At 38.1% G+C, this 22827-nt stretch overlaps 1 protein-coding gene across 1 annotated transcript; it reads right to left on the bottom strand.

Moving 5' to 3' along the window:
• Positions 1-2: 2 nt before the first annotated feature.
• On the bottom strand, positions 3-20666 carry LOC134537528 (carboxylic ester hydrolase). The gene is made up of 10 exons (XM_063378050.1): positions 20307-20666; positions 17425-17719; positions 14637-14822; positions 13199-13389; positions 12182-12377; positions 9876-9962; positions 8462-8580; positions 6088-6274; positions 3115-3268; positions 3-683 (listed from the first exon to the last, which is right to left on the bottom strand). The coding sequence occupies exons 1-10, from the start codon at positions 20637-20639 to the stop codon at positions 104-106; spliced, it is 2328 nt and encodes a 775-aa protein (XP_063234120.1). The 5' UTR covers positions 20640-20666; the 3' UTR covers positions 3-103.
• Positions 20667-22827: the final 2161 nt, after the last annotated feature.

The following is a 22827-nucleotide window of genomic DNA, read 5'->3' as shown; positions in this document are numbered from 1 at the left end:
AATTAAAAAAAAAGGCAGTAAATATTTTATTCATTGTCAATGCTATAACAGTGTTTCTCCATAATGTTGTTTACTTTGAAGTAATTGTGCAAGTAGTTACAATCTAAGGGGGCCCCAGTAAGTCTCCCAGAGATATTTTTCTGGGTCCTGGTTTGGGAGGCCATGTCTGGACAGAGCCTCGTGGTCTGGCCTGGGACGCGCCCTGTACCGGCTGCAGCAAGGGTATGCTGATCGGTCGGTTACCGCCTGGCAGGATGTTGGGCACCCCTCCTCCCGGCAGGATGTTGGGCACCCCTCCTCCCGGCAGGATGTTGGGCACCCCTCCCGGGATGAGGTTCGGCACCCCTCCTCCCGGGAGGAGGTTCTGCAGGCCTCCGCCCGTGAGGATGTTCGGGAAGCTCGGCAGGAGGCCCGTGAGGTTGGCGAGGCTCGTCACGGAGTCGAAGATGGTGGCAGTGGTGCTCCCCAGGACCGACACGAAGTTCTGCGCGATCTTCTCGACGCCCTGGATGCCGGCGCAGGCGGGGTCCTGCAGGCGGGACACCAGCCCCGTCCACAGGGCCATCTGGCAGTACCGGAAGCCGCCGAGGACCTGCGGGCTGGGCGAGATCCTGAGGAAAGCGCTGGTCGAGTCCTGGAAGCTGGGCCACGCCCCTTGCTGGCCGCCCGGGAGACGCGGCGAGCTGCGGCGACGACACGAGTTCTCACCGTGGCCATTTGGAGGCCGTACGAAGGGAGGGGTTTACTTTGCGTGGCCACGCAAGGTGGAAAGGAGGTGCATGTAATTTTATCGATATAGAACTATTTCCTGAATACATACACTTAACATCTAGAATTTTGGCACAGGTAATTTGCACTAAAAATAAATAGGCTTATAAACACTTTTCCACTTCGACATTTCAACCCAGAATGGTTTTGTAATTAACTGAATCTCTATAGACCTGAAATTTTAATGCATACTAGTTTTCCGCCTGCAGAAATAGAAGCACTATTATTATAATGATTTTTATTAAATTTTTTGCTCTTTTATTCATGCCAAATGATAAGGGATAAGATTATGTGGTGAACTGTGATAAAACCGAAATAACACAGTAAAACATGTATATACACCAAATGCACACTGGAAGAGTAACCCTACTCAGTCGGTATTTCAAAAGATAATTCACAAGATGCGATAAAAAGTTTAGATGTAATATTCAAGTATTTGAACTGATTAATTTTATTTATTAAATGGTTTGCATTACTTTTTTATTTATTACGTTTCTCTAATTTATTGTGTTCTATAGTGTGGTTTAAATACTTTAAATGTCTAGTATTACTCTGATATTTTATTTTTGTACTTTGTATTTAAATGAGAAAATTGTAAACTGGCTTAGTGTTGGCTGAATTTTGTTTGAGTATAAATAATTCAATAAATAAATTTAAAAATTTTTGGTTTCTACCAAAAATATGTAGTACTTAATAGATTGAAATTTTTTTATGATTATTTTAATCCTGAAAAAGAAATTCGTAACTCATTCTTACATGATAGTAACTTTTTTAAACATATAAATTATAGCTGATTTATTTCTGAGAAATTATAACATTCTTATCACAAATTAATTATATTGTAAAATTGCATCACATATCAGTAAAATTATGAATTAAGAATCATTAAACATTTAAATGTCATATTTGTTGAATAATATGCTATCTTTATGAATAAATAGAATTAATAAATAACAAAAGCAATAACCCAGAAATCTCCTGTTTAAAAAAAAAATTGGCTTAGAAGTAAAACTGGAAAAACGTGTATCTTCGAATTGATAGAATTTACACTCTCAGTTTTATGAGTACTGAATGATGAATGAATACATAATTTAGGGCCCATTGCCTCATCAACGTCCTGGTCTGAAGATTTTGTGAATGTTGATAAGTTGAGAATGGATCATTGATGGCATGAATGGGAATCTGAATTATTGCTTACAGCAACATCAGCCACATTTCCCACTTTGAAAAATTCCAGATTTGCCAGGGGATAAACCCACATCGCCTTGGCAGGATCCTAGAGTTCTGAACGCCTGACCACTGTGGCACCTTTGTAAATGTAAATTTTGTATTATAAATTAAAATTTTTGATGATTTAAAACAAAATAATAGCTCACAAAGCTGTCTTACGTTGTCTCAGTCTCATGTTAATAAATAAGCTGGAGATTTAATCTACCGATAGGAATTCATAAATTCTTTATGGGAACCTTAAAAATATTATTTGAACTATTCCTTGAATAACACTTCTCACAAAATACATTTGAACCAAAAAATTAAAAAACATATGAATATATTGTTAAATTCTCTTTAAAGGTACAGAAAAGGTTTCAAGAATAGCAGCCATAATGGATGAAAGAGAGAGAGAAAGAGAAAAAGAGAGAGAGAGAAAGAGAGAAAAAGAGAGAGAGAGAAAGGGGGGGGGGGGGGGGGTATCTGAATTATGTATAAACAATTGAAGTGGTTGCTAGGAGGGTAGTGAGATTCTTGGAAGCCACATACCTATATCACACTTTAAAATTAACAGTAATTGATGAGAGACATGCGAAACAAATATTTCCACTTATATTTTATCTTCATAAAGACAACTACATAGTACAAGTACTTCAATTAGACATTAAAAAAAAGGATTGATTAAAGTTTACTAATTTTTATCTTGCAACTGTTATTAGTTAATCATTTTTACATTATGACCTTAGAACATTTCTCAAACACACAAATACTTATCAGATTTATTTCATTTGTTCTGAAAGTTATGCATGCTTATTACAAATCATTATATAAAAAAAAAAAAAAAAAAAATCAGTCAAATGACACTGTTTTGGAGAAATTAGTATCATGGAACCTTTATGTAATCTTACAATTACAAATAAATAAATAAATAAATAAATAATTCATTCAATAATATGCTATCTTTTAAAACGAAATTGGCCTGATAATAAAACCATAAAACCTCGTCTCTATCACACAGCCCTAGTTGCTGGCCGGAATCAGTAGGGGCAGTGATGAATCACGTGTGCTACCTATTTTGTACTAAACGGTTGGCTGCAGTGAGTGACCCCCAAGCTGAAGCGGGGGGATGAGACGTACCCAGTCTTCACGAACTGCGCGACGAGGTCCGTGTAGATGTCTCGAACTCTGACGTCGTCGGGGTGGGTGAGGTTCGTCGGGGTGGCGGCACCGGACCGCCCCGTCAGTGGCAGGGCATCGAACAGGTAGAGCAAGTCGTCACCGTGGGCAGGCCCTGCGGTAACCGGCGGCACAGTTTCAAACATGTGCCGTTTGCCCTGACAAGCAACTGGTGCAAGAACCAACATCAGTTTATACAGTTCAAGCCAACATGGGCGTCGCAACCGGGGGGGGGGGGGGGGGGGGGACACGTCCCCCCCCAATAATAAAAGTCTTCAACTTCGTCCCCTCAAATAATATATTTAGTTTCGTAGTTATATTAAAAATATGATTTCTGTGATACAACCCATATGTTGCGCATGGTGCATTTAGTCCAATCGTGGTAAAGTGAGCAATTTTTAATTCGATCTTCGTGTATAAACCAAAATCAGGTCCGATACTGAATACAGATATGTTAACTGTGTTTTTACAAATTTGTTCTCTGAAAATATTTTTTATTAAAAATAAATTATATATTGCAACCAACTATAATTATAATATTTAGGAAAGAAAAATGCCAAAAAACCACCTTTTTTGCACCTTCAAACCCCGAATTTTCCCGGGGGAGGACCCCCGGACCCCCCCCCCCCTTTTTTTTTCCCCAGGGGATGGATATTTTTCAACACTAAATCAGTTGAAGTCCTCCCCCAAAAAATATAGTATCCTTGTGACGCCCATGCAAGCCAAACATCTTGGCGCTATTGGCCCAGTCACAAATCGTTGGTACGGCACAGATCATCCATGCAGACTGCCACTGAAACACACGCTGATGGTAGCCTCTGTGATTTCCTGCAAAGGTGCACGGCCTGAACAAGAATTTTCACGCACAAAAACATTTAGCGCTGACAGTATAAGGCCTAGGATATCGTGGCGGGAAAGGGGAATAAAGAGCATGGTGCAATTTGTGAGCCAACAGCCATTTAGCTATATGTCTAAAATACAGCAATCTTTCTTTGTGTTACATTAACATCCATTCTCTGAAGAAGAATCATGCAAGATAATAAAAAAAAACATATTTAAATAATGCACTGTATAAATTCCAAGTACTTAAACACAAAAAAAAAGCATCTGAGAGTTGGGCTCATGCAATACACATTTTGTACAATACATGAAGGTTCCCCTTCACTTGAAAATTACTTTAAATGAAGGTACGTTTCTTGAAATGTGTTTTTAAAAATATTATGTCCTATTAAATACCAAATCCAAATATGTACCTATCATAACCCAATTTTCAGCTGGTCTTAATAGCCAAATTAGATGATTTCTCTTATCTTTACGATAGCTTGCATGGCATTGTAAAATAATTCTGACAATCTTTCACATGCCTGGACTACATTAAAAATAAACATTACAAACTATCAAACACAGTTTTATTTAATAAGTCAAAGAAGTACTTGAATTTTATTCATAAAAAGTACACAAGTGCTAATATTTGAATTTATAAATCTACCTTCTGCAAATATTTTAATCCCATTCTTTTTCCTTGAATATCAACTATTTTGAATGCTTAAGATTTGATGATATGATTAGCTCATTCCTAGTATTAATCCATTAAGTTTAATGAAATCCAAGGTTTTTCTGTATTGAAAAGGTAACAAAACACATGAAAATCATGTTTCATATTGCAAGATTGTAATTTTAATCTGTACTTTTTCTTAAATATATTTGGAAGAGATTCTTTAATGTTTTTTTTTTTTTAATAATCTAAATTTAAATATCAGTTTCGAAAAATACCTGTACAATCTTTTGGCATGTTTTTCTTCTTTTGAAGAACTGTGCTCAATGGGATATTTTAATCTAATTTGTTTTATGAATTTCACATAACTCTTTACAATGTTATTTTAAAAAGCACAATAATCCATCACATATGTCATGTCCATCAATCATGTGACCTGCATGCAGCCAGTCAGATAGCCTGAAAAATTCAATCCGTCCATCAAAATCTTCCAAATCTTTAACTTTCGGCAGATGGATGAAATTGTAGCCTCAAAAATGTCTGATAAGCATTGCCTTATTTTAAAAGGTTTTTAAATTGTTTATTTGTTTAGCTACTTTCATATTATGTTTTTAACTTGCGCTTGAACACGTTTTAAAGATTGATATTTAAAAAAAGGAATTAACGGAGACACAAAAGCGTAATTAATAACATACTACAACTATAAAATATATTAAAATAAATATAGAGCAGAAAAATTAGTTTTATAACTTATAAATGCTTAACGGTAACGAACATGATATTCAAACTAATGAACCTTTGTGAAAACTACTCACTTCACAAGTCAGAAACTAATGCACTTCTGTGAAAACTACTCACTTCACAACTTTGACATCCCACTCGGAGCAACTGTTGTGTGTTTCGAAACCAAATTAAACTTTACCAAACTACTCGGAACCACACACGTACTTATTACCTTGCCCTACCACCGGCAGGATGTTGAAAAAATAAAGATGTTATGATGTAAACAAACATAAAGTCGACGAAGCCGTAAATGTAAGGGCTGGCAGCAAAAAATTTTAAATATTATTTGTACTTACTATGCAAATTCTAAACTTTACTACAAATATTTTCACAAACGAGGTGGCAGTATCAAAGCTCTTTAATGAATAATTAGTAGAGACCTGAAAAATTCGCGGATTCATTTCGTGATAGTCTAGAATCCAAAAACGTTTGCCTTTTTACTGCATCAGTGATTGGGCCACAGTTTATCTGAATGACACTCGGCCAATGAACCAAAATAAGTATTGAATCACTAACGTCCCAGTTAACAGGTGTCACGAGTCAGTAGCCAATGGGCAGATGTAATTTTTCAGAGTGCATATAGGATCATGGAGTATATCCTACAGGTCATTGAAATCGCGAATTTTTCCGGTCTCTAATAATTAGCAAAGACGGACCGCGACTGGCGGGCTGCCCGCTCGAGCGGCCCCCTTGTGCGACCAGCGGCAGGCCTGCCAGGAACAACGGCCCGCCCCTCTCAGCCCCTTGGTGGTCGAAGCTGTACAGGTAGGTGCGCTTCGACTTCTTCGCCCAGAACTCCGCCATCTCGAATGCTTGGACGTTGAACAGGGCATCGCCGGTAGCCTGGAAGAAAAGATTCGGAAGTAAAGTTCACATTCCTTTGTTACGCCCGTTTAATAGTCGTTTAACTTCCACTTTATGTACAGTTAACAGAAACAATGATCTTATCTTTAGGCTGATAACCAACTTTAATAAATTTGATAAAGACTTTAATTTTTTTCCTTAGTTCTTAATGATCATGTGTGTTTTAGTTCTGTGTTGTCTAAATTGTAACATTTGAATTTTGTTTTATTGTCTTTGTTATGTGTGTTTTGATTTTATATTATATTCTTTTGTGTTTTTCATTTATGTTTATTATTTTGAGTGTATTTGTGTCTAATTGTGTGCCTACCATTAAAGGCTTTGTCCTGTTAGTTGGCATGTTACAATTATAAATAAATAAATAAATAATAACTATTTATATTGAAATGTATGGTGGTTTCGGCTCACTAGGTTGCTGGAAAGTAATTTAATAAAACATCAAGCCAATTTTTTTTTTATTTCTGCGTAATAATTTTGTTTTAAAATCATTCCAATAGGCTGTAAACCATTTACTAAACTCTGATTGACAGATAGCCATATTTGTTTCCGAGATGTAAGTGGTCATTCTTGATATAATGATACGGTGGTTTTGATATCTTGTGAAATGATTCCTTAAAAAAAAACACGCACATAATTATGTAAGTAGTTAAAGTTATCAAAGCTTACAAAATTAACTTCTGATGGTGAGTTAGAAAAGAATGGGAAATAGAAGTGAGGAGCCAACTCTAGTATTTCGTTGATTCCAATTCCTTTACTTTTTGAGGCGCCCACCAAAGCTATCTGGATTCAACTCCAGGTGGGGCCAAACCTGGATTGTTCGCAAGTGGATACATGGCTGACACCGTGGTGTGCCAGTGGGTTTTCACAAAGTACTCCCTTTCAACCACTTATTGATTTTGCCAATGCTACATTAGCATCTCATTACCTTTCGCTGTCTCTAATAACCTCAACGAGGCATTAAGCTGAATCCTTCTTCTTTTCCATTAGTTTATTTTGAGTTAGGTTTGCAGTCACACAAACTCATTTGATTAGTAAGTACAAACTTAAGTTTTTAAATCTAATACACATTATTGATACTTAATATTTTTACTGTTGTCTTCAAGGTACAGTAGAACCTCGCTGACCCGGATCAACTGTGGCCGGGTCCAATCTGAGCTAACGAAAATCCAGGTTATCCAGAGAATGAAGTAAAAAAACGATAAAAAAGAACATGTAAGTACTTACCAAAAACATTTCTAATGAAGTTTAAAAATTATTATCGGCACATTTTCACCTAAAAACACATAATTTGTATTTGCACTAGCCACAATAACAAAGTAGTCGGTGGTAAAAAAAGCAATTTATCGTATGTAAAACAAGTCTTCATTTACTAACAATTTTTTTCCTCTCCAAAACTGGTCTGGGTTATCCGGCCGTCCGTGTTTAAGAGGTCCCGGTTAACGAGGCTCTACTGTACCTGTTTCTCTCTTCCCCCCCCCCCCCCCCCATAATTAATTTTGCATCTCAGGTCTAATTTTGTATCTGAATACATCCTGGGTTGAATAATAACATGTTTGATTTAATTCTCACATTTATTTAAATATGTATTACATTTCAAAAATTGTCTTACATGCCAGATAAAATGTAACCTCATTGCTCATTGTAAAGTACCACTTTTTAAAGTGCCTACATATAATGTCTAACATCTAATTATGTACCGTAAAACGGGGTGAATAGAAACAGCTGTGTGAATAGAAACGGTCCATTTAGAGATTCAGAAAAAATAAATCTTCAATGAAAAATCATTCTTAACAATGTTGGCAAATTACTTTAAAAATATAAGGATTAAAAATTAATTGTTTTATTCATAAATACCTTCTTAGCAGACTGTTTCTATTCATCCCGCTGTATCTATCCACCCCGTTTTACGGTACTAACAGTTCAGCATAAAGTACTTTTTTTTCATTAAGTAATTTGGTTTTTTTTTTCCAGGTACGCTTAAATAAGATTTTGCTGTTATCTCACATCCTGGTAGATACGGTACTTGCCTGACGTTTTCAATTTTTTTTAGTAAATAGTTTAAAGTTCCAGTTGCTTGGCTACAAATTTCCCTTGGCAGAACAAAAAAGAATTCTAATCACTGACGAAAAGAAGAGACGAGGTGAAGTCCTGCGAGCGGGCGCCCCTCACCTCGATGAGGCGGGACAGGACGTCCTGGCTGCCCTGGCCGCCCCCTTGCAGGATGCTCTGGTAGCCCGTCGTCCACGTGCTCAGCCAGTCGTTGTTCACGTTGCTGAACAGCTCCACCCCTGCCACCACAACGCCCGCATTCGCACCTTTCATTCGCGTACAGGAGAATTCTGTTACAACATTTATTTGCTACGTGGAAAAGAAAGAAGAAAAAAAAATTTTAAATGCAGCAAAATGATACAACCAGGAACTAAATTTTAAGGAAGACGGTGGTTAACCACAGCAGAATCATCTCACTTAGTCATGTCACAGACATCTCCTAATGTCGATGAGTAGGGGTTAAAAACTGCCTCAAAGATGATCAATTTATCATCATCATTGTCATCATTGTTGTCTGTCGTCCATCATCAATCATCCATCATCCATAACCCTTTCATCCATCATCAACCATCATCCATCATCCTCCATTATCTATCATCTATTATCCATCATCATCATAAATGACAACACCACTATCACCATCATCAATTAATCCCAACAGTCCATTGTGCTAAAACAAAAATGTTCCACCCCCTATCTAATGAAATTCATTTCCGCTATTAGGATAAAAAAAAAATATAATGAAAAAGGTAAAACTGTGTTTCATGAAGGGATATCCATGTCTACCGGGCTGTGGGACATAAGGAGGTGTCTGTTTTAGGCATAAATTTTAGTGTTTGTCTGCAGTAGTTTGGTTAATTTTGTCTGGTGGTAGAAGCGTAATAGTTAGACTGAAAATAAACTATATTATGCAAATAAAAAAACAGAGACTTTAAAGCAAGGATGTAGTGCAAGCAGATAGTCTTTTCTATTCCTAAAAAAATACCACCAATTGGTAAAACATTTGAGTGATTTTTGTTGTATTTTTTATTTTTATTTATTTTTTGTTAAGGATCTAATAATATTGTTATATTGTATGCACTATATTGCATAAGTTATGAGGTTTTCATGTTAAATCTTTTGTTATCTGTAAGATGTAATTTTTTTTATTATTATTATAGTTCTTTCCTTTTTGTGGGTGTTTATTTTCTCTTTAGTATTATGATTATTCTGTCTTTGTCATTTGTGTATTTGAGTTAGTTGTATCGTGCCTACCATCCAAGACCTTAAGCCATAGGTAGGCATGTAACAAATGTTAAATAAATAAATAAATAATTTTTGTGTTGTCTCTTTTAATGTTTGTACTATCGTTATCATACATAAATTGTATTACCTCAATGGTATTCTTCTATTTGTGAAACAAGTGATTTGCTGTGAAGGAACTCAAGTCGTAAGACTCCTTGACGAGTGAAGGGAGACTGAACCATGACAGAGAGAAGAGGCCTGGTCGATCGTGAAGCTGTGCAACAAGGTAACAGTTGGCAGTCCTGCGAACCTGACTTCTTGGTGAGGCCCTGCAGCGCACTGCTCCAGAAGCCTGGGATGCTGCTGCTCTCGGCCACCACTTCATCTCGGTACTTCCCTACAACGTAACAAATGCAACAATCTTATAAATATCATGGTAGTACCTAACAAGTGACAAGTAAGTAATGCCTGAACCAAAAGCTACTTGGAGAAAGCAAATAGAGTGTGTATTTTATTATTTAAGTGAAAAAAAAACCTTAGCAGAAATTTTTTGACTTTCCACACAAATAACAAGTTTACTCAAATATAAGATGTCTTCAAATGTGTTTTTTTACGCTTCAATTCCATAACAAATTAATGATGACTCATAATCGAGAGGATTCAGAAAATGAAGGGTGTCATTGATTGAAACACAAATCCCATTATTAAGTACAAAGAGTCACAAAAAGGGTGCATCTTAAAACAAGTAAATTTGGTAGATTTGCACTTTTAAAGCCCTCATCTGTTTTTTTTTTTTTCAGGCACTAAGTAGGGACAAGTGTACATGAAGAATTGTGATAACATCAAAATAACAAGAAAAAACTTTATAATGCACCATATAACACCAAAATTCAACTAAATATCACAAAATTAGTATTTTAGCAAAAAATTAACTCATATCATAAAAAATGTGTTGCGGAAATGTAAATCCAATCATCGTCTACATAGATTGTAAAAAATTAATGTTGCTTTGTTGGAGCATGCATCTGTTATTAGTAACTCAAATTACATTCCTGACATTGGTACATCTTCCAAACACACAAAAACTTGCAAAATGATTTTTTAATTTGAAACAGCTCTTTCCTGGACATGCTTACTACAGGTTATTTTTAGGGATGTGCGAGTACCCGATATTTTCGGGTAAGGTTCGAATCCACAATTACCCGAACCCGGAATCGTTGTACGTACATGGATTCGAACAGTATTACGAATATTCACAAAAGTTTTAAATTAATTTAATACGGCTCAAAAATACTAGCAGTGAAAAATAAAATTAGGCTACTATTACGTAAGTATTTATAATATGATGTAACAAAGAAAGATATGTAAATTAAATAATTAACACAGTGACATTTAAAGAATTTCGAGATTCCAAAAACAACTACATACCTACAAGAAAAAAACATGTGGGCTATTTATTGGAGAAAAAAATGGTTTCATTTGCTGAAACGTTTATAAAACTGAGATTTCCCTGTGGCGTGCAGTTTATTACGATTGAGTTGGAGAATTGAATATGTTTTGGTTTTCATATTTTAAAGTGTTTATTATTAATTAAGTTTACATAATTATAAACATTTCAATCTCAGTGTAATAAATAATTGCCAGTAGTTACAGTTAGAAAAAAGAGAACACACATTATTTTTAATTATTCTGTGCTTAATATTCGGAATCGGATTCATATCTCAAATATTGCCAGGGATTCAAATCGGATTCGAACCGAACTGAAAATCAAGGATTCGCACATCCCTAGTTATTTTATTGTAAATGTGCATCATGTATGAATCAAAATAGCACTATTTTTTGTGAAGTTAGTTATTAACAAATATCTTAGCGTATTATTTGTTTAAATATCCTCCATTAATGAACTAAAAAAAAATTTCGCGTGCTGTTCAACAACACGTCACGTGCCAGTATGCTGGCGGGAGGTTAGAATGATGGGGGTTGGTGGATGCAGAGACAAGAGGATGACGGAGGGGCAGATCGGGCTCACAGGAGGGGTGTAGCCCCTGGTCGACGTCAACCTTAGGTGTTAAGGGAACGAAACCAACTTCCCAAATACATATTGTCAAATAGAACAGCAATGTTGTACGTCTGAGGTCTACAGATGGATTAATTCAGTAACGTAGCCAGGATTTCTGTATGGGGGTTTTAAGAAGCATCCTCCCCCCCCCCCCCCCGTATTAAAGTGGGGGGTGCGGGGGCCCCCCCCGGGAAAAATTAGGATTTTAAGGTGTAAAATAGTGCTATTTTAGCAGTTTTCGGTACTTAAATTTAAATATTGTAATGGTAAAAATTTTATTAATTTTAATACGAAATTTGTTTGACTGATGAATAAGAAATTAATTAAAGATTTGGTTCTAAGGGGGGGAGGGGGTTAAACCCCTAACCCCCCCCCCCCCCCCCCCTTGGCTCATCCCTGGATTAACTAGCACCTGATGTCTCGTCCAAACACGAGCAGGGTAAAGTGAGTGGGGGCAAGGAAACCTACAGACTCGATGGCAATGACCACCACATTCCCCACTTGAGAAAAAATATGGGTTTCAACCCCACGGGGGTCCACGTGAACACGAAAGCTACCGGAGATGGCGGTGCCGGTCTCGGCAGCGGTGACGCCCGTCAGGAGCGGGATGTCCGGGTACTCGGAGGACCGCAGGGCGTCGAGGGGCGACATCCTGACGAGTCCCGGCAGGGAGCGCCTGTCGTCTTCCCCGTCCACGACGGGTGCCGAGCCCAGCGGGTCTGCCAGGCTGTTCACGATGCCTTGCTCCAAGTCCTGCGCCGGGGCGACAAGTACCTTACCACGTTGCAGCATGTGACGAGACTGCTGTGGTCGGTTCACGGTATCCTAGTACCGATAACTAGAGACCGGAAAAATTCGCGGATTCATCCGGCGATAGGCTGGAAGTCAAATACATATACCTTTTAGATGATTTTGCTATTGGCTTACTGTTCATCTGTACGAATCTCAACCAATTATAAACCCTCAACCAAAGAAGGAACGAATCACAGACAAACCAGCTGAGACGACTACAAGTCAGCAGCCAATGAACTGGCGTTATTTGCCCGAGTGTACAGGGGCATGTGCAGTCTATCCTGAAGGCTATTGAAACCGCCAATTTTTCCGGTCCCTACCAATAACTCAAAAGAAATTCCTTCAGTTTGTTTTCTGCCTTAGGTGAGGCCAACAAATACGAGTACATACCACAAAAAATTTTTTTGCCACAGCTTATTAAAATAAAATTGGAAACAGCAGACTGTAATTTTATACGGAAAAAAAAAAAAACTTTTTGACCAGTTGTAAGCAGACTCAAAATTAAGAAGTTATTCCATACCTTAAGGTCAAAAATGTAAAGTTGTTAATGCTAAATCATTAAAAGTTAACGCTGTTTCATTTTTTTTTTAATGATTAAATAGCAAAGGGTGAAATAGTTAGATTAGTTGTATTTGTAATAGTGAAAATTTTCACAGTTGCCTGCGATTGATGCTCATACGGAATCTCAGTTGAAGGTCTGTGGCGATTTCAATTTCGCCACGTGAAAGAGAAGGAAGAGTCGTTGATCAGCCAAGCGCGTGACTGGCGCGCCGTCGACCCACCTGGCGCAGGGAGTCGGTCCGGACGAGCTTCTCAACGGGCAGCGCCTGCAGGCAGCGCACCATCTCGAGGGCCGGCGTCTCGGGGCAGCCGTTGCTCTCGGCGACGGAGCGGCCCGTGGCGGCCGGGCTCTTGTCCACGGCGAAGGAGGACAGGGGCGTCCCGCTGAGGGCGGCCACCCGGCTCACGCTGCCTGCCGCCGGGAGCGTCGAGCGACAATGAGAACACGGCGTTTCACGCTCCTCGCTGTGCGCAGAAGTGCTTGGAGTGATAGCACAGCGAAGAACATGAAGTACGCTCTGAAATACTCCGGGGCAAAAAATTTTAACCAGTTTTTTTTTTTAAATTTAAAGTGGGCGGGTGGTTGATTATGGTGATGAGTCGAATCACAATTTTCTCAAATCTGAATGTTGATCTCACAAAAGAAAAAAAGAAAAAAATACTAACTATGGTGTTGAAACAATCAACCCTTCTAATGGTTATTTTAAAACTAAGGTTCTTGAAACAATTCAAATTGTAATTTTATTTACATAATTAGGCCTACATACTAAAAGTACAATAAATGTTAGAAAACTGTAGTAAGACTTCCAGAGTTGTGAGTGTTGAATTTTTTGAATAAATACATAATATCCTATGATGTTTTTTCTTTAAATCTTTTAACTCGCTTATTAAATCTTTAGAATAATAGATAAATGATTGTTTTGAAGTTTTGATTAACCCATCCCTATTACTTAGTATACTGTACATGTTTTTTTCCCTTTATTTGCCCATCCCTTAACACTCGGCAAAATCAATTAACTAAAAGGTAATAAAATCCCATTACTAGCAAAACATGTATAAGTTTTCAAAAGAGAAAAGCTAAATAAGTAAATATTAATTTAGTAATTTAATTTAATGTACACATTCATTACTATTAAAAAAAAAAAAATTATTTTCACATTGGTATTTGAAATAATATTTAACTTACTTTTCAGCTTTTTGAGTTATTTCTATTTTATTGCTGTCAACCTAACAGTCTTGAGTTTCTTTGAAGTAAATCAATAACCTCCACAACACCATTCAATAAATATACTTATTAAAATATTTACAAACTAAGAAAATTGTACGATGTTTGACACAATATTTAAATAAATTATATTTATAATATTACTTGTAACATATATTAAAATATGTAATCATTTGAATTAAGAAAATAAATTACGATGTGTGAGTCCCTCCAGGGAGTGCGAAGCTTTAATGAGGAACCTCGGTGCTGATAGGTTCGAAACCAACACCTTGGGGTGACATTCACTCATCAACCCAAATGTTGGAAGCTGATTTTAATTTCGGTGGTTCTAACGTCTTAGGCGTCCGCGCACAACCGTGACCGACAAAACAAACGAGCTCCGCCAGTGACGGAGAGGCGGGGGGGCATAAAGGGGGGGGGGGGGGGAAGCTCACCGTTGGTGAAGGAGGACAGGGTCATGAGCGTGGCGATGCTGCCCCCTGACCCCTGGCCGGCGAGCGTGATCTGCCGCGGGTCGCCGCCGAAGTGGCCGATGTACTCCTTCACCCACTCGACCGCCAGCGCGATGTCGAACAGCCCCATGTTGCCCGGAACCTCCCGGTTGGCCGAGCTCAGGAATCCTGTGCAACCCGTAGCTTTTGAGAGCCTCACACCGCCGCCTCCTCGTCTTTTTTCACTTTTTTCTTTAATTTTCGTCAAGTATGTACTTTATCATATTTTCTGATTAATTTTTTTTTTTTTGTTTTTAGCATTTTGCTTGAACGTCTAATTTATTATTCAACTTTACAAGTTTTAAATTATTAATTGCTGCTGTTTGAATTTGTTTGCTACTAACAGTTTCTAATGTTTTTAGCTCAACTATCCTATTTTTTTATATATTTTTTATGTTGTACTCATAATCTAAATAGTTTTCATTTCAGTACCCTTTTGCTATTTGGTATCACTGTCTTAAAATCTTAGAACACTTTTTTCTCTGCGATTTGGAATTTGACCATGTCTTTGCCAATCTGCAAGTTCGCCCGCTCCAATCTACTATCTTTTACCGCCCCAGCTTTGTCAAGACAGCTTTTACTATGTCACAGAGTTGAGATAACTGATGCTGTAACTATGAATCAGTACTTTTGAACTTTTCATTTAACCATGGCAGTAAAGTATTTTTTTCCCGCCAAGGAGTTAGCAAGCCTGCATTTAGTACTTGTAAGTTTACTATACCCTATTTGACTGTCATTATTGCAAACTCTTACGTGTTAAAAGTCACTACTATCTGCCAGTGACACTTTGAATTTTGAAGTTTTTAAAATTTTGGTCTAAGATACAGTTCATCTTTAGAATACATACATTTAAAGTAGTGTATTTAAGTTGGGACTTATCAAAAAATTTCCAATAGAAGAGACTTTGATTTGCAGTTAATTTTTACGGTCTGACGGTACTAATTTTGAATTATAGTCATTCAAAGATTGAGCATAAACAAACTGGGTTTACTGGCATTTAACCTGAACTTTACGGATGCTATTCTCCAACATTTGCATTGTGGAGACCTAACGTGTCTGTTATGCCTATGACAGTGTGGTTCGATGTGCCGAAGTCAAGTACGCTTAAGTGCTTATGTAATGTGTTTGCAAGTCAGACGTTATGCACACTCACATTCAACTATTTGCTACATGAACTTAAGGTCATTTTCCCCTTTTGCAACCTGTGGAACTTTGCCCAGCGTACAAGTGCAGAAGATGTAGACTTTTTTTCAGAAACAGATGACACTTGTTAATGCTCGCCACACATTAAGTTTTTTTCATTGAGACTTGTTAATGTAATTTTTTTTGGAGTGACTAAAAAATTATGATTTTAAAATTGCAGGTCAGGGATTTCCCACTTGCGACAAGATTCTTTCTTGGTTTCAGGCCCGAGTGTTGTTTTGTTCCTTCACCACCATGACGCGGAGGGCAGCACAGAACCACTGCGGTATCATCTCGCTTGGAAAGACCCCGTCATGCCACGGCCATCTTCCCCCGGCAAAAGGCAGTTATGCTAAATGTCTCCCCGCCGGTCAACCCACCATCATGTGCCATTACATAATACTCGTTTGCAGTAAACTCATCAATGTGATTATGCAATAAATGCATAAATGTAAAAATAAAAATGAAATAAATAAAAACAAACAATACAGAATCACTATAACAAAATTTTTTGCAGAAACGCCTTCAGGCACCGTCTTAGACGTTCAAATATTAAACAAACCGGAGCTAACCGACAAAGCTCAGTGCATTAGATGCACAACAACGGTTTCGCTCTGCCAATCTCCACAGTAGCAACTAGCATATATGATGATGACACATATAGCATGTACAGAGTTGTTCACACAAATCTGTAGAAAAAAATTTCCTTGAATTTTTCCATGACCAAAATAACAAATATTCCTAACAGATTTTCACAAGTATTTTATTCTATTTTGCAATTACCTGAAAGAAATAACGACAATCCAGCTTCAGCGAACCCTATAGCTGTACTATATGCACTAACACAACATCTGGGAATAAAATGTGTTGAAAATCTGGGTGATGGCATACCAGAGCATGACATTTCCCCCTCAAATGAATATCACTGAAGCCCACCGCACACGGTACAATATTTTCTACTAGTTTGCTTACTAGAATGCTTACTGGTTTCTGTACTGTGTAGGCTACAAGCTGAAACACTAGGTGGGCTACAAGTTTCTGCTGCACACGATTCTAGCTGCCTTACTAGTTTTGTTAAGAGAATATTCTCCACAACAAATTTTTATTATGATAATTCACATTTTTTACTGCATACAAACAAGGCTCTTCTTTGTATGCATTTATTAAAACGAGGAGTTGGTCACTATTCCACTTCTTTCCGTCCATGTATATCACGACATGTGCGCTTAAAAGTGTAAACAACCCCTCATGCTGTTTTCGTGAGTTCTGATTGGCCACTCCTTAAATATTGGAACACACCAAGCAACGAAAATGTGACGCAGTCTATTACGCAAAACCAGTAGCCCAGCTAGAGTACAGCTACTAGTATCCAGTTTGAATTCGAGTGAAGAAACTAGTAGTGGAGCCAGTACGACTCCTAGCTTACAATATTGTAAGGAATATTGCACCGTGTGCAGCGGGCTTGAGAAGTCCCCGTTACTTCTCCGGGTCTGAAAGCGAATGCGCCGACTCGGGGGGGAAGGAGGGTGCAGAGGGGAAGGGGACTCACCGAGGGAGCCCAGGCGGTACTGCACCGGCACCAGCACCAGGCCCTTGCGGACGAGGGGCCCCGGGCCGTACTGGGCCGCGGAGCCCCGCCGGAACCCCCCGCCGTGGATCCACACCATAACGGGCAGGCCCGGGGGCGCCTCGTCGCCGGGGGCCGACCGGGGGGCGTACACGTTGAGGAGCAGGCAGTCCTCGCTGCCCACCACCTGGTCGCCGCCCGCCGGGCCGGGCTGGGGGCAGGGCGCTCCAGGCCGAGTGGCGTCCACCTCTCCTTCCAGCCTCAGCCTGCGCGCTCGCTGCGGGCCGTCAGAACACCCCTCACCACTCACGCACGTTCACACGTTACCTTTAGTGTAGTTCCTCCCGTCGCCTAGCAAGAGCTCAGGGTATTATCTTTGAAAAATTTTTGTGCAATGGGTGGGCATGACTTGATGTAAGTTTTTTTGGACATACGCCATTGCAAAGCACATTTTCTGTAGAAGATATCTAAAAAATTAAAAATAAAAATAAATAAAATACCCAAAAGACAAACTAAGCAAAATTGACCATATTCCTGCTACGGAATATTTTGTGGTGTTTATACCTTGTTGACAAATGCAATTTTTGCTTAATTTGCGTTTTTTGTCTTTTGGGTATTTATATTTATTTTACTTATTTTTTTTTCTACAGAAAAAGTGCTTAGCAATGGCGTATGTCCAAAAACTTACATCAAGTCAAGAGTTCAGGGGCCTACCAATTTGAATGGTAGTTGTAGCATTCTCAGTAAGAAATTGGCACAGACATTGAGGCCACTGGTGATAGTGCATGCATGCGATCAGCAATTTATATTACATCATCCAGCTGTCTGGATTAAAAAAAATAAAAAATTAAACAAAATAACATTTATAAGTGTCATAAAATGCAGGATCTGGATTAAGCCTTCTAAAATAATAGAGTAACTTCCCTTTAAAAAAAAAAGGTTTTTGCGTATTTTTTTTTTAATTCTTGGTGCTTTTCCCACAAAAAAAAATGTTTTTTTCCAGTTCTAGTACATACATACTTTGTTTTACTTTCTGTTTGGCAACAGGCATGAATAATCAATAGCTGCATCTAATGGTTGGTATCTTGATGTCAGAACACCCCTCATCAGTCCGCACTCACGCACGTTCACACGCAACGTTCTCCCAATTTTGATTTTAGGTCAAAATATTTCAACATTATTATTTTTAATTTTATGAATTCTGTTTTGTAATACTCATCCCACTGAAATAGTTTAATGTTCACGTGCTGCGTTTTAAGGATAAAATAATTTGTGATAAATTTGTATAAAACGGATACATTTAGAACAATGATAATAAATCAGTGAGCATTCGTAGTTTAAATGTGATTAAAAAAAAAGCTGCACGATCAAAGAAATGAAAACATTTATCATGCATTTAGGTACAAATTTTGCCTGAATAATAATTATATTTTAAATTTCAAACTCTAAAAGTTTTTTTTTTTTTTATTTGAATTAAGTTTTAGTTGAATTCAGCATAATTCCACAACATAAATTACATTTTGGTGTTATGTGATGTATTGGCAATATTTTTGATGTTATTTTGGTTTTATCGAAATTCACCATATAATCACGTCTCTACATATCGCGCATCAAACATTATTAGATTACTAGAGTATGATTAGAGTAGCAGGTGCCGAGGAATGTAAAAGTGTAATAATAGGTACCTATTAAGGTTGGCCTTCTGTCTTTTTTATAATAAAAATGACCAAAGCCATTGAGAACCTCTTAGAGATCAGCAATCTTGTCAAAGTAATTAATTTAATTTTAAGCTGTCATATCTAGTATAAACTTAAAATCACACCAATATGTAACAGAAGCTATACTTATTAATTAATTATTCGTAAAATTTTACATCTTGTAAATAAATGACTTGCTTGAAGTGCATACCCAACCACAAGTGTAAGGGGAAAAAAATTATCATCCCACGCAAATAAAACTGCTATCTCTTTCAGATAGAAACATCCGACTTGCTACTGATTAACAGACAGTGCTTCCGGGCAAACTGCCAGAATGTAGCCAGTCAAATTCACGCAGTCACAGTCACATTCATCCGGTGCACATTTTAAGTTGATAGCATTACACGGAAACCAATCTGTACCCCGAACGTACAGGACTCCATGTCACACAATTGTAATAATTCAGGAAAGTAAGTTTTCGATTAATTTTAAAATTTATTTTCAGGTTCCTTAGCTAGTTATAGGAATTGCTTTATGTAAAATTTAACACATTATTCTAGATATTCTTTATATACTAGATGATTGTTCAATGTTTTAAATATGTCTCAAATGGTTATTTTTATGGTAAATTCATTGAATGTAAATTTGATAGTGTGAAATTTGCATAAAAAATTACGAGTTAAATGTATAGAAAAAAAAACATTTTACATTGTTTGATCTTGCATCGCATTAGGAACACATTTTTGAATCAATGACATTGGAACATTCTTCAAACACACAGTAAAATTTGCATTTTTATTTTTTTTCTGAATAGTTATCTTCTAGACATGGAAATTTCACGGATTCATTTAGTCGCAAGCTAGAATGCAAACCTTCACACTCTCGCACTGTGCTCGTGATCGGCCCGCAGTTATCTGGACGCGCCCGTCTACGACCGTGAGCCAACGATGTCCAGTTAGGAGAGAAGTACCCAAGTGAATCAGGTAGTGCCAAATAACAAGGATAAAAATGTTCTCGCTAAGAAAAATAACCAATGGGAAAGTAAACATGGGTCGAGCACACCTATAACTTTGGATTCTATCCTGAGGCCAGAAGAATCCGCGAAATTTCCGGGTCTCTACTTATCACTAATGATTCAGAAATGCTATCCTAAGGACGGAGTCTCACCTGGAACCTGTACTCGCAGACGGGGGGCTCGGCGTATCGGATCCCCTCGAAGGCCACGTAGCCGTCCAGCCTGGTCCCGGTGACGGCCGCCACGTACTCCCCCTCCTCGTACACCAGCACGGCGGGCGGCGCTTGGGCCGGGGGGTCCGCCTCCGTGCCGCCCACGATCCTCTTGACCCTCCGGTGCGGCACGGGGCTCGCCAGGGCCGCCAGCGCCGCCAGCACCACCAGCCGCGCCAGTCCCATGGCCGCCAGTGGGCTGACGCGCTCGCCTCCCGCCCCGCGGCTATCTGCCCTGCTGCGATAACACTCCCCCGTATCCGCCCCCAACATCCTTCACAACCATCCTCACACCATCACTACTTGCCCGGCTGTCCAGATATTCCCGTTATTTCGGGAATCACTCTAAGCCAGTGCTGCAAACTCTATTCAAAAGACTAGTCCCAAGAAAAAAAAATTAGTACAAAAAAAATTTTAATTTTTTTTTTGTTAAGATAATAATACTCTGCCAATACAAGCACGTGATTCAATGAGAAGTCCAAAGATACAACTGAGTGTTTTACAATGCACTGTCCACCTGGCTGCATGCTTCGTCGCGAATTTACGTAGTACTGGTCGTGTGCCCAAAAAGATTTTCTCAAACTTTCATCCCCGATTCAACTCCCTTTAGGGGAACGTATTTTCAGGAATCCTTTCTTAAGAGCTCACGCTACGTCATACAAGAAACTCCTGCGCAAGGTTTCGCAGTGCCAGACCCACCGGTTCAAGCTGTGCGTTGTCCGTCGGGACAGTCAGTCAGTGTAGTGTTGGAGTTTTATCAAGAAGATTTACAAGAGTTTAAGTGGTAGCAGTTGATAAACACAGCCTCTTTCAAAACAGCAAGCAGCAGTCAGCTGAAAGAAAAGCGAGTTTGAGTCGTTCACCACATGTAAAGAATGCAATAATAGTGTGATGGTGCCAGGGAGGGCTGCCGTGAAGAGAAGGGAGGGGAAAGGAAGAGGATGAAAAGGGGGGATGGGGAGGGGGGCCACAGCCACAGGGCAGAGGAAGTCAGAAGGACCCACAGACTGATTATAAATTAATGACATCTAATAGCAAGCGATCACTGAATAATTAATGTGTTTGATCCATTAACTATTTTGTCAGTAAAATATGACCTTTACTATTTTACTGATAACTACTGTAATGCTTATTTGTAGTATTTTATCATATTATATTGTTATATTAAACTATAACTAATTTTGTGACTACATATTTAAATTAAGTATGCAGTAGAAAAGTTGCTCTCATTGTTTTTAACTGTGTGCATTGCCAAAACAAACACCAAACCATAAAATAACAACAAAATAAGAGTAAAAACAGAAGAAATTTGACAAATTCTTTGCTAAGAAATTATGTGCAAAGTAATAATTATATTTTTAAAAAACTAGTACACATTATAGAACATGTGTACTATATTAACATTATTTGAATTTGATTTAAATGTTGAACAAAAATCATGATAAAATTTTGTAATAGCTTTGTTAATACAAACTTTATTGCAAAGTTTGTATTATTGAGGTTTGACTATACGTTGAAAGAAAATCATGCTACTAAAATTTCAACCTATTTTTGCAATTTTCTGATAGAAATAAAGACAATCCAGCCTCCAACATTCCCACATCTGGCATTGTTCAAACATAGTCTTGCATACACCATTTTACAATGTGTACGACTATGCACTATAACACTATCAGGGGGGAAAATGTGCTCAAGGTCTAGGAGATGGCATACCGGAGCATGACTTTTCTTCCTCATATTACTATCACTGAGAAATTTACATGTCTTTTCTGGGTTTTAAAGCAAATTCCCTGACTTTCCAAAATGTGGACTCAATTAACTTCCTATAACCATTACACACATGGAAAGTAACATAGCAAATATGTGATGAATACCATCCAAAATGTGTGTTCACATTCGGTTATGGTACAGTCCGTCACATCAATATTATTCAGAATTCCAAAAAAACTGTTGCGTTCGTACATGTGTAGCTTCTTTCTCTGGTAATCTACATTACATTAAGTGTTTTTTAAGGTCTTGTATCGCAAAACATGTGGAAATGACCATCCTGAAGACGACAAACACCAGGTGGGACTTCTTTACTATCTCCCATTGCATTCCCGGGTGTTAGCAATGCTCACACCTTTGCTAGATTATTTTGTTTATCAACATAACTGTTTCAATTACAGGTGTGTGACTATTCCTACAAGTGTATTCTATACTTGTAAACATAGGTGTACCCAGGATTTATTTTCAGGAGGGAAAGGGGAATAGGGGAGTGGGGGTGGATTTAGATTTTTAATAAAAACTCCATAGACTGCAAAAATGAATTTTTACTATAATATATACCCTAGACTTTTCATCTGTAACTTTTCTTTCTCCCCATATTTTATTCTATAACAAAAAGCATTACTTATTATTTAAAAATAAAAAATTACAGAACCTAAAAAAAAAAAAAAATTAACCAGGAACTAGGGGAAAT

The sequence above is a fragment of the Bacillus rossius genome, chromosome 12 (assembly GCF_032445375.1).
Source record: "Bacillus rossius redtenbacheri isolate Brsri chromosome 12, Brsri_v3, whole genome shotgun sequence".
NCBI lineage: Eukaryota > Metazoa > Arthropoda > Insecta > Phasmatodea > Bacillidae > Bacillus > Bacillus rossius.
Note: the sequence above shows the minus strand (reverse complement) of the source record. Positions and strands in the feature narration are given on the sequence as shown.